The sequence below is a fragment of the Melopsittacus undulatus genome, chromosome 6, assembly GCF_012275295.1.
Source record: "Melopsittacus undulatus isolate bMelUnd1 chromosome 6, bMelUnd1.mat.Z, whole genome shotgun sequence".
Classification (NCBI taxonomy): domain Eukaryota; kingdom Metazoa; phylum Chordata; class Aves; order Psittaciformes; family Psittaculidae; genus Melopsittacus; species Melopsittacus undulatus.
Window position 1 is genome coordinate 21,467,237 of NC_047532.1, and position 16,338 is coordinate 21,483,574.

The 16,338-nt window shown below is 38.3% G+C and overlaps 1 protein-coding gene across 1 annotated transcript in view; it reads right to left on the bottom strand.

The window, feature by feature from the left end:
• Nucleotides 1-15,758, bottom strand: part of PIGK (phosphatidylinositol glycan anchor biosynthesis class K) — a 68,333-nt gene extending 52,575 nt beyond the window's left edge. The window contains exons 1-8 of the mRNA XM_005151051.3: nucleotides 15,629-15,758; nucleotides 13,938-13,991; nucleotides 11,466-11,557; nucleotides 7,813-7,948; nucleotides 6,529-6,640; nucleotides 6,070-6,166; nucleotides 5,609-5,726; nucleotides 4,212-4,322 (exon numbers count right to left, since the gene is read on the bottom strand). Of these exons, the coding sequence (XP_005151108.2) occupies nucleotides 4,212-4,322; nucleotides 5,609-5,726; nucleotides 6,070-6,166; nucleotides 6,529-6,640; nucleotides 7,813-7,948; nucleotides 11,466-11,557; nucleotides 13,938-13,991; nucleotides 15,629-15,721 (813 nt within the window). The 5' untranslated portion in view covers nucleotides 15,722-15,758. The remainder of the gene's footprint in view (nucleotides 1-4,211; nucleotides 4,323-5,608; nucleotides 5,727-6,069; nucleotides 6,167-6,528; nucleotides 6,641-7,812; nucleotides 7,949-11,465; nucleotides 11,558-13,937; nucleotides 13,992-15,628) is intronic.
• Between the last annotated feature and the right edge of the window lie 580 nt (nucleotides 15,759-16,338).

Sequence of the window (16,338 nt, forward strand, 5' to 3'; positions counted from 1 at the left end):
ACAGAGTCGTCCTGTAAAATGTACAATTTACCTATATACTTTATTATTTATTTTACCCATCCGTTTTGTCTATGTATCAGATCCCCTTTATCTAACACATATTAGAACACACAGAAGACAGAAACAGCACAAATAAACTGTTTTTAATGGGCTCAATTCTGTATAAAGGTACATTTGAAGAAAATAAGAAGGCGTAACAGTGACAGATTTGTTGTGGCATTTTGGTATCCAAGAAGACAGCATGTCTATTAAATAATAAGACTGTTATGTACCCAGCACATATTCAAGGCAACACCAAGGCATTTTGGACACAATACCACACTTGTCATGAAAGTCTCTAATATTTTCCATCTGGGAAGATTCCTATTTCAAGGGATCTTGTAATGCACATAACGTAATATAATACATAATACCTGCCTCATATTTTTATTACTAATGCTACCTAGCTTACAGTGCCATGAAATGCAGTCCAATGCCTCACTCTCTGACCTCCCTGATGAGCTTGGAAAGTTGAGTTCATGTCTCAGTCATTAGAAGGCACTTCACAATGAAATTCACAACTCTACTAGACACAGGAGCTAGATGCAGCCCTGTTAGATAGAGGCACTAGCTCTACAGTGCTCTGGACAGTTTCATGAGCAAATGTTGCTGTCCATTCAACAACAGCCCACAGACCACCTGGTAACAGTGTAAGTTATGAGAGCCCTCATGCATTCCAGCAACACAGAACATCCAACATAACAGATTCATGCACAGGACTGTAAAGGACACTCTCCACATGAGTGCTCATCTTCCTTAATATTAAATTCTCTGAGTGATTTTCAAACCAGGTCCATCAGTCACTGGATCTAGAGTTCATATACCTAACCATAGATCAGCTCTTAGAACATTGCATTCTTAGGACAAAATCACACATTCTAGTTAACTCACTGCAGATGCAACCTTGGTTACCCCCGATTGTGTCTGACAAAGCCTGCGAGTTTCAGCCCATACCTCCTAGCAGAAATTCTGTGCTCAGCCTGACACAAAACACATGCACTTATGTGGCTCCTCCTCTTAGGACAACAGTGCCCTACATTTAAAAAGTTTCCCAGAGAGGAAACAATATACCTGGCTTTTCTTCATAGAGCACAGATTCTATCTTCCCATTCCCCTCTTCTGCTCCATTACAGTTTCTCTTCCACACCTTGTCTTTTTTGTCTAAGCTTCTAAATACACAGCATTAGGCTCCTGCCTAATGCCCAGAGAGACTTCAGCTCACTTTCAACCTTTACCTTAAGAGAAGCACACAAGCACACATATCCACCAAGCTGGTTTTTAATGATTCCCAACTCTCCTATTGGCAGAGTATCAAACAGCTGCTAAAGGAAAGATAGGGGCAGAGAAAATCTTTTTATTATCCTCCCTGTGAAGTAAAAATGAACTCGACTCATCACATTCCCATACAAAGCTACCTGTCAATGCACACAAACCCTCTTAAGTTTCAGTTTCAAGAAAAAGCCATCAATTTTCTTCAGCTCTGCTGCAACTAAGGGCACAAACATAAAAACTCAGTCTCTGAAGTAAGCTATAAAAGCTAAGTACTTGTTTTAATCCCATTACTTGATGCATAAATCTATGCTGCAGTTATATCATTACACCAAGCTCTAGAGAGTGTAAATCTCCCAAAACAACTGCATCAGCACTGAAACTGGGAAACTGATAATCCACACAACTATTTCTAACCTGTCCCAAAACAATTTGCTACTATTAGATGTTGAGATGAATCAAGCAAAAATAGGCAATGGCACTGAGAAGACAATTTCAGTATGAAAACATCTATCTATCCAGTACTGGTGTGAAAAAAGAAGGACTGCAAAGCAATTAGACCAGAGCAGAGTAAAACTAATAACTAAGGTCTTCTGACAAAAGAAAAAGCAAACACTGGCTAAATGAAACACATTTGTTCATGTGTCCATCTTCACAAATTTTTTAAAATAAGATACTAGTCAAATAAAGCTAAACAATTCCCCAAAATGGGAACTTTGTTATCTTGACTTTTCTTAACAACATTTTTAGCTATTTTATGACAAACGATATCTCATTTAGAAATTTATTTGAAACTTATTTTAAAACTTCAAATGTGTGACATTTTAATTTAGTCTTTATTTTTTTGAATTGTGATCAAACGGAAAGTCAGTCAACTGCACAGCTTTATGTTATCCCTTAGCAACACAGACAGAGCAGGTGGGGAGTAGGTGGAGTGGATCATGAAAAAAGATGTCTCATCCTTTGCAGGAATGCAATATGCGAACCTTAGGTGGATGTGAAGAAGCTACTTTAAGAGTGGCTGGAGAAAAGTACAGAGATGATGGAATAGAAGCAGTGTAGCAAATACACAATTCTTCCAAAAGAGCAGGCATTTGACATATCAGAAGATCAAACAACTAAACATCAGGTAATGATTTTAAAGCTGGTTAATGAGCTACTTAAAATGTTGTTCTGAGTTTGAAAAGCATTAATTAAAAAAAATGAGACTGGGATAAAAAGTAGGTCTTTGTTCTTAAACCAGCACAACTGTAGCAAAGCATTCTAGTTCTAAAGTACACCCTATAACTGTTGGCAAATAAATAGGCTTATATCCTTATCATGGAATAATCATATGCCATTTTCAGAACTCTTAGATAAAGCCCTGAAAAGCACCAACTTGAAATAAAGTGGTCACATTTACTGAAATACATATTATGACTCATGACATGATCATAAAAATCATTATATATTTCAGTCCATTTTCTTCCCTTCCCAGACAAACAATAAACACATCAGCAGATGATGACTTTGATGATGTATGGGTTAACTTCCCACAGCTCTTCCTGAGAATTTGGCAATAAGCAAAAAACACAAGTGAGAATGTCTAAGCATCTTCTCCAAAGAGCTGAAAGGGTAAACTACTTGGCCAGCTATCGAGTTTTCTACACTTTCCACAACAACTGGATTAGTATTTAACTGACTAGAGTAGTTACACCACTTACCAGATGGTCTCTTACAGAGTGTTCATTTGTTATGACTTTTTTTAAACAGCAATTAATTTTCTGGTTCACAGAATAGTTCTAAAGTGCTGTTTGAATAAACTGGCTAGAAAAAGATACAATCAATAAAGGACTTGCATATTCTTGTTTAATAAGATTTATTTTAAAATCATCTGTATCCCATGGTCAGAAGGTATTAAATTACAGGACAAAATTTCAATCCCATGGTAGTAAAAGAACCTTGAATCTTAGTCACTGAATCAATTCTGTAACAACATAAAATCTGTCAAGTGTGGGCTGTTTACAGTGAATTCTACTACACATCTAGCAGCCAGGCTAACACCATCCTCTGTAGACAGAGGGTGGCATAAAACTTTCAAAACAGCTGCTCCTTTTACAGAAATGAATTAAAGGCAATGTGTCCTGTAAGTAGCAGGTCTTGGATCACTGACACGGCATGTCAGGATTTACAGCTACAAGGCACCAAAGCACAATGTACTACTTCAGTGAAGGTATAAAGGGTTAATAGAGTAAACAAAATACACTTACATTTTATATCATCTCACATCTAACTTACAGAGGCATTTTCATAAATTTTGCCATACGTTATCTGCTTGACAGGGCTTTTTTTCTCCTCCCTCATACCCAAAAAGCTATAATTAATATTTACCTAAGATATAATTAACTCCAAACACTGATGTATTTTGACGTATCTTGCTCTGGAATCTAAGCGGATATACAGAGTAATTAGTCTCTGCAGGCATTTGTGAGTGCCCCGTTAGAATTTTAAATGTTTAATTTCTTTGCAAAACAATCAGTGTCTGCTTTTCCATATCTGTAAAGTGTCTACTACCCATTAAGCTGATTTTAGAAGCTTCCTACTATCATTTTTCATGTGCAAATGTTTCATCCTATCGAAATGAATATTTAATGAATAATATATTAATTTTCCAATGAATAGTAAAAAAAAATCTGGCTAATTTTGGTTAATCTCTTTCCCTAGCCAGTAAGCCACTTTCACACTGAGGACAATCAACTGTTAAACCATCACTACATTTAATAATGGCAAAAAGACCCTCTCCCCAAAGCTGCTTCCAAGAGAAACAGCAGGAGAACAAAAAGCATTTGGAGAACCCTACAGACAACAGTTTTGAAACTGTTACAATCATTAGCATATTCACGAATGTTCAATATTGTACTTACTAGGTCATTCATATTTGTCTGACTGGCTGGATGAATTTCTTCCAAGAACTCTAGCACATAGAATGTGTATCTGTCCATGAGATGAACGCCAATCGCAAGATCAGGTTGATGCTTAAAAACAACACACAGCAATTACTGGGCATTTGCACGAAAGAACTCAATATTTAGAGAGCAAATAGAATGTAACAGCATGTTACAAAAGTGAAGCATAACAATTTTTTGTTTTTAAGCAAATTACACAAAGAAAATGACCATCCATAAAGAAACATATTGTTGACAAGCTGAATAATACAGTTTATCTTCATTTTTCTACACTGTATCCTGGTAATCTCCACGTTTGCAAAAAAGGAAGGAACACCTTCTTCTTGATGGTTCAGTACAAGTTTGTGGGCTGCCCTGAGCTTCTCAGAACTTGGAAAACAGGACTGGGAGAGACAGCTTATCTTACAGATCTGCACAGGTTCAGAGCTTGGCTCTGCACAGATTCAGGTCTGCATAGGTTCAAACCCTGACCTGTTGATTTTGGTCTTACTAGGATCTGTCTCCTATCACTCTCTCTGTAATTCAGCTGGGATACAACTACAGCAGGTGAAAGGTAGTAGTCTGGGGTGTTTTTGTCTATAGAATAGTTTGGGTTGGAAGGGACCTTCAAAGGTCATCCAGTCCAACATTCCAGCAATGAGCAGGGACTGCTTTATCTATATCTGGCTGTGCAGAACCACATCCAGCCTGGCCTTGAATATCTCCAGGAATTGCATATCCACCACCTCCCTGGGCAGCCTGTGCCAGTGTTTTACCACTCTCATTGTAAAAATTCTTTTCCTCACATCTAGCCTGAATCTCCCCTCTTCTAGTTTAAAACCATCACCCCTTGTCCCATTACAACAGGCCCTGCTAAAAAAATCTCTCCAGCATCTTATTGGCCCCTCTTAAGTACTGAAAGGCTGCAATAAGGTCTCCCCAGAGTCTTCTCCAGGCTGAACAGCCCCATTTCACTCAGCCATTACTCAAAGGTGAAGTGCTCCATGCCTCTGATCTTTTTGTTGCCCTTCTCTGAACCCTCTCTAACAGGTCCATCAAGTGTTAAGAAGTCCTAGATTGAATATTCCCCACACATATCTCTCAGCAATCTTCCCATAAAATTTCTTCTTATCCTAGGCTATGCATAAATTGGCCAGCAAGCACAGAAATCCATTATTAGTCTGGTTCTTTGTGATGGCACATAAAAACAAGCAGAAAAAGTGCAATTACAAGTTTTGTCAAAACCTAACTTTGTAACTAAATACCTTACACATTCAGCAATTAGAAGCGAAATTTTTAGTTTAAAAACAATAGGATCTGTGCTTTTTACTCAGGCATTTTGAAAGCTGTTTTCAGGATCACAAAAATCTACTTACTGACAAAGAATCTTCTCCTACTTGGCTGCTAGCCAAGGCCATTATATTAGGTGAATAAAATCGTTCATACATGGATGCTCCTTGGCAAGTATCAATAATAAACAACAATTCATTGTACCTGAAAAAAATAAAACAGCCTCTTTATCCATCTTTCCTTAAGCAACACTCACATACTTTGCTTTTTAGTTACCAGGAGAGCCGCTAGGAACCCAAGGAACAGAACAGTTTATACTGATTCATTTAAGATACAAGTTTAGTCAAAGCACAGTACATTTGAGCAGCTGTAACTGCAGGAAACTGCAAATAAAATTTAAAACTCTTCTTTCTGAATGCAAACTTTCATGCAATTTTATGGACACAGACAGTATCACTGACAAAGGTAAGCAAAGCCTACTGGCAAGTCTTCAGGCATGTTCAGGAAACACAACATTTAGCCTCTAAATAATGCTTTTTTTCCTCACCTTCTTTTCTGCCACATTTGTTCAAAGGCATCAGCCAGTTCTACATTTGTGATTTCTTCAGAATCCTGAAATTTTAGGAAACCATTTCCACCATGGCCTGGCAGAAACAAAATCAGAAGTTATGCAAGATGGCAGCTTAGAGGAAGATACTCAGTCTGGTTGACCATTCCTCTAAAAAAAAATTAAAAAGGCAAACACAATTTTCCTTCTCCAAACAGACTCCAGCAAAAGAAAGTTATTAGTACAGTGAGAACAGAATACATACATCATTTAAGATAGAAACTATACTTACTGCCATATAGGATTTTTCTTACTATTACATGCTAAAAAAAAAAAGGAAAAAAAAAATCCTTTTGTCAATCCTTTTGTTTGTTTGGACTCCCAATGGGATTTCATGCTTTAAGCAGGCCCATCCAAGTGAACAATATCAATAAATTGTATACAGAAACCTGTAATTACCTGTCATATATATTAGAATATTGCTTCTGTCATCAGAAAGAAGACGTTTAGATCGCGGTGTGCTTGGTGGGATTCTTCCTGTTAATACACGCAGAAAATTTTCAACAGTAACCTATGAATAGAAGCACAAAGTAATTTTCTAAATGTAAAAATATCAATTAGCAACTATAGCCCGGGTTACATTAAGTAATGGAACACTAAAAAAGGCAGTGTATACACCCAAAAGTAATACTTCACGGTATAAACTGCATAAACAAACATTTTCTGTTTAAGGTTTTACTGCAGTTTCATAATCATATGGTACCTTTTACTTTATTCCACTAATATCAGCCTGTTACTTTATTACACCAAATAAGGCTAATGCCATTATAATTTCTAAATACACTTTCATTTGTCTGAAAACCTGTCAGTGTATAGCTTTATTTTGTCAAAGCTTTTCATGTACTCAAAACATGCTCCAACATTAGTGTGTGTTACCATGGAAAAATAAATTTAAACTCCCTCTGCAACACAGAAAAGGAAAAATAGGATCAATTTCAGCTACATAAGCCTGAGAGATCAGGCAAGATCCATCTGGATGGTGATTGTAAAACATTCTGTAAAACACCATTTCCTCTTCATGCAGACGTACACAGCTCAAATGCTAGCAAAAAATCCATACTCAGGAGAAAACATTATGAAAAGAACATATCTCTATTTCAGTGTTGTATCTTCACTTCTTTATACAAAGCTTCAGAGAAATAAAACATCTACTATATATTTAAATCTCCCCCTATAAACCGTTAGTAATGATTAAACTATTAAACCATGCAACTGACGTCCAATTTATCAACTGTGAAGACACTGTCTGAAGGAATATTACACAAAAATGAAAAGGTGGTAGAATGCAGATTTCTTTACAGTAATTATATTACAGTAATATATAAACTACGGCTTTCACTTGCATACCAGAAATTTCACACTGGTGGAGTTTGCAAGATGAGACACTGAACAACCATTGCCAAAGAAGAGAAATGTAAGTAATATATTTTGATTCCTAACACATACAACGGGTTCCATATATTCATTTAATGGTGGAAATTATGATTCTGTAGTAAACTTCAAATAAAATAAAAGAAGTATCAAGGAGGGGAGGGGTGTGGCTTTTAAACCTATCAGTTGATGATAAAAGCCTAGCCCAAAACCAGAAATGTGACTAGAAAGACTTTCTTAGCCTTCACAGGTGTTGTATAAATCTTTAAACCAACACTAAAACCAAAGACCCAGCAATTTAAGTGCAGTCACCTCATAGCTTCTGTAATCCACTTCCACATCATCTCCATAGACATTTAGCTCCATGTTTTTATGACTAAACACAGTAGCTGGTTTGGGATTTCTGGGATTACATGCCATGTCATCTGCCAGCATCAGGACAATGTGGCTATGGAAAACAAGACAAAAATATTTCAGCCATTCTACTTTCATATAACAGTCAAACAGAAATTACAACTGTCCCACAATTACAACAATAGCTTGTAACACTAAAAAGATTCCTGGGATTATAAGTGAAACTTTGCTTACTTACACCCTATTTCCTTATGTACCCCCTCACTATTACGAAGATACCACACACAGAAATGCAGCTACCTCTTACATAGCTATAGGACTAAGTTAGGCCAAAGATGAACACAACAGTAATTGATATTAGCAGCTTTATGATACAGACCTGCCCAAACTTAGACTGGCAGTACTAGTCATAAAAACGTGATTTTTATGGGGCACTAAATCATTTAATGCAGCTCCACAGAAGGAATCCCAGCCTGTTTGCACCTTCTCAGATAATTTTAAAATATTATGACACTTTTTAATTAAATTTGAGGATCTCATGAACATTTTTCAAACCATTATACTGCATCTGATGCACTACTGTGTGACTATCTGTGTTACTGGAATTTTGCTGAAGAACACAAATGGGCTCACACCAGACATTTTGTCTTCTTCATAGTACAAAGAAGAAGAAAAGAAACCCAAAAATATAAAAACCCAACAACTCAATATTTCATATTACCAACTGAAAAAAACCCTGAACAATCAGCATATTATAAAACTGTTCCAACTTGCATGCAGCCAAAGACCTCTATTACCCATAGCAGGGCCAGGTTTTGGTTAAAATACAAAACTACAAGAGGTCACTGGAGACTGTTAGCACTGAAGAATGTGCCAGAGATGTCTGGAACAAGGTGAAGTTGGTTCTTTCCTTGGATAACCCTGTCTCAGATATAGCTTCTCACGAACTGTGCTCTCCAAAACAATGCTTACAAAAGGAAAGCTCTGTATCCTGCAAAGAATACTGCTAATTCAGACTCTCAGACATACAGCTACAAATTAAACTGTGTTGTGCTATTTAAGTATCATTCCTGTGCCTGTCATCATTCACCTATTTGCCTGCATGAGCACTTTCAGAATAAAGTTATTCTTTATTAAGTGCTAATAGGCTCCACACTACACCAAAAAAAAGGAAGGGGAGAAGGGTGGAAGAAAAAGAGAAATGCTGTCCAAAATAACATAAGCATAAATCCTCAGAAATGATCACAGTATTCCACAATTACAATGGGAAAAAAATGCTGGCATAAATACGAAGGTGTAATGATAGAAGTGAGAGGAGAACAACTATAGAGGAGAAATAAAAAGATTTTTTTCCCCACACATGCACAGTAGTACAAAACTATTTTTATAAAAGAGAAATATATGCAGAATATACGCCTTGGGAATTTACTGAGATAGTCAGTGTACAACCATTTTTTGTATTAGTCAGAAGAGAATATTCCACACTAAGCCATCACTAGGCCTACAGTTTAGCACTGTATTTTTGCTAGGAATGTGTTTATTCAAAAAGAAGAATTAGTAATCACATGCACTCAGGAAAAGATTCTTATTTGTAGTAGTACAGACAGGTGAGCACAAACATGCAGAGTTTGTAAATTGCATGGCATTCATATACATGCATATGGAATACACCACAGTTAAACAGAACCACTGCATACAAGTGGTTCATAGATACAGCAAAACAATCTAGGTGTTAACTCGTAGCTTACCTGTTAAGCCAAAGTAACTGAATTATATACTGTAGTAATATTTTCATGATACAAGAGTTATATTGCATCATGATTCCAGGAATCAGAAACAATTCCTGAATTCATTTTGTCTTTGTTTTACTTTAGCAAAACTTTTCTTTTACAAATTGTAGCACTGTGCCCATATATCAAACAACCAGAGCACTTTATAGTTATAAAACCACAAATCATTTTCCTAATGAGTTCTGTTGTTGAAGGATAAATCTACTTACATTGCCAAACTGACATGGTTCTATTCAAAATGAGGCTATGCACAAACCCCTCCAAAGAACCCAACCCCAAAAACCATGATAAATGAAGAGAAAAACAGACAGAGGAAGAAGTTTGTCTAAGAGAGAAATCCACACAAACCCATGTCAAAATTGCTGTAAATGGGGGAAAAAATAGGCATGCTCTCTCTTTAGGTCTTCTCCAATGTGTTATTTCTTGACCTTACTCTAAAGCATTGCTGAGGTTTTGAGATCAATTTCAAGACCCTTGGGTATGGCTAAGAAACAGAGCAGGCTACTGAACAACAGAAGTCTTCAGCTATGCTGTAGGTTTTGCAGTATTTCTAAAACTGACATTTATTTTGACATTAATGGTCATGATGGATGGATGCAGAGAACACAAAAGTTCTCACGTAAGGGCAAAACTAGTGAAAGAATTCCTAAGGTAGTATACTTAGGGTACCTACACTTCCAAGGCTATACAGGAAAGAAGGCAGATGCTTCCAAATACAATGTGCAAAAAAAGACGTATTTCTGTGTCTTTCAGCCCACAGTGCTTCAGCACAATGTTGCCTTGGATTTACAGCCCCTGAACACTTCCAAAAGCTAGATTTCAACATCCCCTCTTTCAAAATCCAAGAACTCACTTTTTCTTTTTAAAAAATAAACACAGGAAACAGGATGATACTGCATCACAGCCACAGTTGCATAAACACTAGCTCAGAACTCCAGGTACCACATTTTGGATGTTGACAAAAAAATGCCATACAAATTCAATCCAGTAAAGCACACATTTTGCAATGATTAAGCTGTTCATACTTCTTTAGGCAGACATACTGAAGAAAGTACCAGTTCCCTAAACAAACATGAAAAACCAGAACTACTAGGATTTCCACAGAAGCCTATGGATATAGCCTATTATGCTGGTGCACAATTCTGGTACGAGTAAATTGCATTCCAAAACAGTTGATAGAACTGTGCCAACTTCCATTCAGAACACAACTAAGACACTTCAAAACAGTTTGTTCACCTTCCTCATCCTACTGTCAAAGAAGGGATACTATTTTGACTATTGTGTTATCGGTAAGAAGCACAGCTGGTATGGACAAAGCTTCTGGTTTCTCTAAAAACATAATGAAAACTGGATTTTTCAAGGCTACTTTTAATATGTAGCAGCAGCTTTGTTCAGGCTTTTAGAGACTCTCAACGCAGCTGGAGATGTGGAAGTCTTACACTTCAGTTCAGTTATGGTTACTAACATCTCCACACTGAAAGTACAGCAAAAGCCGTATCTCAGAGTAGTACTGTCACTGCTGATGCATTTGTAAATTTTCACACTATGCTTTCACGAGTTTTCTAATTGCCATATTTTAGTGGCCAGATAACTCCTCGTATTTTTAATCCAATTAACCCATTCCAACTGGTATATAACTTGTGACTACTCTTTTAGAACAATATTGCCACACTTTTCAATACACTGATGTAATCACATCCCTCCTTTTTACTTTTAGCCAGTTAAACTGGGAAGAGAAATGCATTTTTAAACTGCTTCAGACAATAAGGTGAGCTTTAATAGTAGATTTGCAAGGAATGGTATTCACCAATATCCCCTTACCTATCTGGAATGCCCAGTCTCTTGACACTTCTGTATACTGAGAGAGTATTTGCCACATGACGATAATTGAACCAGAATCGAGATGTACACACCTTGGGAAAAGAAGGAAAAAAATCATACTAAATACTGTAAAAGATAAAAATAGCCTGGCACATTGCATCAGAAGACTGTGATTACAGAAATATCAACAACCTAGTAACAAATCAGAAAGAACACAGCAACACCAAAAACCTCACGATATAAGCTATAGAAGTCTTTGTTGTACCAAAGCAGCAAATGCTGAAAATAAAAGCTTAAAAAAAAAAAAAATTCTTAACATACTGACTCATGAAAAAATTGTTATAAAGCCCAACAAAGTATAGAAAGTGGCACTTTAGGGAATAATTCAGCAATAGTAAGTGGATAAGCTAAATTTTCTTAATTTGCTTTCTCTGTATTAAAGAGAAATCAAAGGAAGAGTTCTCATCTCAATATCAAACCCATTCTGGGATCATTCTTGCACAAAGGCATAAGTGAATTCATGCAGAAGCCACACACAGGGGAAAATACACTGAGGACATTTGCATGTAAGGAGTCAAATATAATAAAGTAAGAGCTAAGTGAGCTCTAACCAAAATCTGAATACAAATTCTCAAAAATTTCAAAGGAGTTCAGTTTTTTCTGTTCTAACAGTCAAAGTGCTGGGGATCAGCCATTCCTGCACTTAAACTAATCCCTAGGGCAGGTACTATTTAATCCATCCTCAAAAGCCTTAAACCAATGAGATTTCAAAAAGCTTCAGAGGCAATCTGATGTAGTTCCTTACTAAAGCCTTATTATTGTCCTTGTGCTTAACTTTTATTCACTTTTTGTTTGTTCCACACCAAGGACTGAAATCCTGCCCCAGAGACAAATTTCCTTAATTTTTACAAGTCTTTCAAACACAGAAAGGAAGGAGAATGTTAGAAGAGGTAACTTTAAAAACACAAAAATAGAGAAGCACTAATGAGCATTTATACAGGTCTTTTAATTTTTCAGCTTTAAAAGCTCTAATCATGGATTTATTGAATGACCTGGGTTGGAATAGACCTTAAGATCACCTAGTTCAAACCCCCTGCCATGAGCAGGGACACCTTCCACTAGACCAGGTTGCTTAAAGGCCCATCCAACCTTGCCTTGAATAGAAAAACACAAAATATGTTTTTTAAATAGAAACATCTGTAAGTTACACTATGTAACATTTTTGTCTCTAGCCTTTTCATAAAAAGAAATGAGTAGTAGATTGAATAATAATAAAAATTCAGCCTAAAAGGATCCCTTTGTGTCTCAATCATTCCATCAGATGGTAAAAAAGCCCATGGGAATCAGCCCATGAGAACATTTGCTTTTCAGCAAGATTTAAAGCTCTGAAAATTAACTGTGGTCTACTTACCTATGACGTTTCAAGGTATTATCACATGCCCCTTTCCTCTGTTACCCCCCTTACAACACAGTGTAAAATGTTCCTATGCTTTAAATATAGCTCTTCACACGGCGGCATATTAATTCCAACTACTGATAAAGGAGGACTGCAATACAGTGCCAGGCTTGAAGTGCCTGATAGCTGTAAAACCCTCCCTCTTTTACTGCTTAAAAAAGTAATAGCAATTGTTACAAAGCTTACCTATAAACTACTGAAAAAATATAACCAGCAGAGAACCTTTTGAGAACACAAAATATAACTCCTTGCACCTAATTTTCCACCTTCTTTGTGTGTTTTTATGGAGCATAAAAGCACCTACTTGTTAACAGTATTAGAGAAGTACTTGATATTTTAATAGTTTTGTTCATTGTAGAATATAGAAATTATTCCTTCTAATTTAATTAATTACTGTTAACTTTTATATTGCTCAGTTTTAGTATCTGGAAAACAAACAGCTGCTACTGAGTAATTACAATCATGTTCTGAAACAAATTAGTTATTAAGACCCAAATTGTGATTAAGAACCAATTGTGAACCATGATCCAAAGCTAATGAAAGCTTTGTGGCAAAGAAAAAAAAATGGCATAAGAACAGTTGATCTAAACATCATGCTGCCTGAATTTATGTTATTCTAAGCCCATTACCACAAGTCAACAGGTTAAGAATGAACACTAATCAGAAATCAAGTGTACCTTTCTGGTCCAAGAGATACAATTCTCTGATATCAGAATTACACTTCTGTTCAATAAGCAGTATGGTAATTTAAATGACTTAATGCTGTCAGAACCTTTGTTTTACAAATCCTGCCACATAGCTAGACATGCTGAGTGCCTGAAATGTAGTCATACTGAACCGATAATTTTATTACAGTGTAATAAATTTGCAGGCACAATTTCAAATTTATTCATTCCCAAGTCTTTATCTTTCAATTTCTTTCAAATGAACAGAATTCTTGAATTACTGTTGCTATTACAGCTCCTGTTGAAAAGTTGTCAGCTTTATTGGAAGGAAACTCCATGGGGCATACTTACCAAAACTGCCCAGTTATTTGTATGTCCACTTCTAAAGAACTGCTCTGCTTGATCCTGAAAGATGGAGACATTAGATGTTTTTCAGTAATAAGAAATAACCACTTAATTTTGTTCTTTCCACAAGACAGTGTTCAATGCATATGTTTACCATACTTAAACACTGAATAAAGCTTACAAAAGCTTCAAGAGGTAGTTTGTCTTTTTCTGTTTTCCATATTTTATGCAAGTTAATTCCTTCAAATCTTTCCCTGAAACTTGTGAAATAACAAAGGAGAAAGAACTATTAGTCACTTGCAGCTTAGTTAAAACAAAAGCCCACACATCTCTGTTCCAAAGGACACCGAGAACAAAATAAAATGATTTATTGACCTACAGTTTCCGCCTTAATGAGAAGAGAGGCTTGCATTAATTTCTATTTTCCTTGTTCATCTCATCCTTTCAAAAGCAACTACATGAATCTGCAATTTTAATTCATTTTAAATCCAAGGTGGTTACATTTATCTTCCAAAATCAAGATCTATGATAACAGCCTTCTCTATAGTCTGTGACCTCCATAGTTCCCACTGGGCTAAGAGGGCCTTTTTTCTTTAACAGATTGCATATATCAGGACACAGAAAGGGGATAAAGACTTCGCAGAGGTAAAGGAGTGAGTCTGTCACTGGACAAGAATCCAGACTTGCTGATTCTTAATCAGATTCTGATAAATCTGAGGGGTACTGGGCTGATGCCTGTGGTTTCACACAAAACACACAGCAACAGAAAAAAAAAAGCATTTGCTAAAATAAATGTAAAGCGTACTGTATTCCAAGTAGCAAACTGGCAGCTTGATTATAAAGACTTATATTTGGCTATTTTTTGTCCTGTTTGTAATTAATTTCAAGTATGACAATTAGTAATAAAGCAGAATTCAAATGCAAACAACACTCCAGGTGTGTAGTGTGGGCACCGTGCAAAAACATAATTACTGAAATAAAAAATTACTCCCACCCGAAACAAACAATCCTAGCTCCCACCGCTATGGGTAAATGCCTTCTCGCACCTGCGAGAGGGGATAAGGGTAATCAATCAAGCCCAAGTGAGCCCAGGTGGGCCCAGGCAGCTAAACGGCCCTAAAACCCCGCCCTACTCCTTAACCGATGAAATTCCATTCACACATAAGCCAACAGAAGTCCGGAAAAGTAACATAAAACACTGACTACTGAAACTTACACTGTTTAGCCAAAGAGAAGCTCAGATTCAGAAACTTACAAACGCGTTCAAAGACTGTTTGCTTGCTTAACTTTGAACACTTTACACGAATTACACGTGCCCGCTGGGCCCCACAGCTCCAGGAATGCGTTGCACTACAACCCACACGCTCCTACCACCGAAGACCGCCCGCAGCCCCGCCACAGGGCAGGGCGAAGCGGGGAGAGGCGGGGCCGGGGGAGGGACAGACCAACCCCCCGCCCGGGGCTGGCAGCACGGCCGGAACAGGCACTGAGGAGAGCGCTTCATGGACCGCACCCGCCGAACCGAGCTCGACCCCTCTCAGGAGTGCCACAAGCGCCCCGGGGTAGTTCAGGGCAGTGGGCACGGGCTCTGCCCGCGGAGAGAGGGAGATGGGGGAAACCAGCAGCATAGAGCCTGCAGGGTAGCATAGAGCCTCCCGCCCTCTCTCCCCGCCGGCCGCTCCCACCAGCTTGCGTACCTGGACACTGCTGCTGAGCGCTGCCCCGCAGCACCCCAGGAGCAGGGTGGCGGCGGCGCGGACCCAGCTAGCGCCGGGCTCCGTGGCCGCCATTTTACCGGGACTCTTCCGCCAGGCCCCGGCCGCCGCAGCTGCCGGAAGGGGGGAAGCGGTTTCTGCGCATGCTCCGCTGTGGCTCCGTGCCCGTGTGGTGTCTGGCGCGGTGCCTCAGAGGTGGCTTCCCGGCGCTTGGAAGGATCGTGTCCCTGCTCTGAGCCACGCCACGCGCTCAGTCACATACTAGAGCTCCTTCTTCCTTGCCAACCTGCTTAGAATTAGTGTTTTACAGAGCTATGGCAGGGATCGCAGCAGATCTCACCACCGCTGTGAGCATACGTCTTCTTTCTGGCTGTCATGAGGTGTTACGGCCCTAGCCAGACCTTGTCCCTCCCTTGGACAGGCCTGGTTGACATGTTAAAGCACTCTGGCCTTTCATCTCCCCTTTGGCTTGGGAGGCTCCTGGGGGTGTAAAAATAGACATACCTCTCAGCTGCCTAGCAAAAACGTGCTGGAATCGCTGGGCTTTGTTGACGCTGGCACGCCAAGCTGAGGATGACCTCAGGCCTTGGGCTGCAGGGCCAGAGCTGCCTTAGAGAGCAAAGAGGAGAGCTGGGGAGAGCGACCACCTTTGGTGGGGATGAAAGGAGGATCTGGAATTAAGTCTTCTGTCA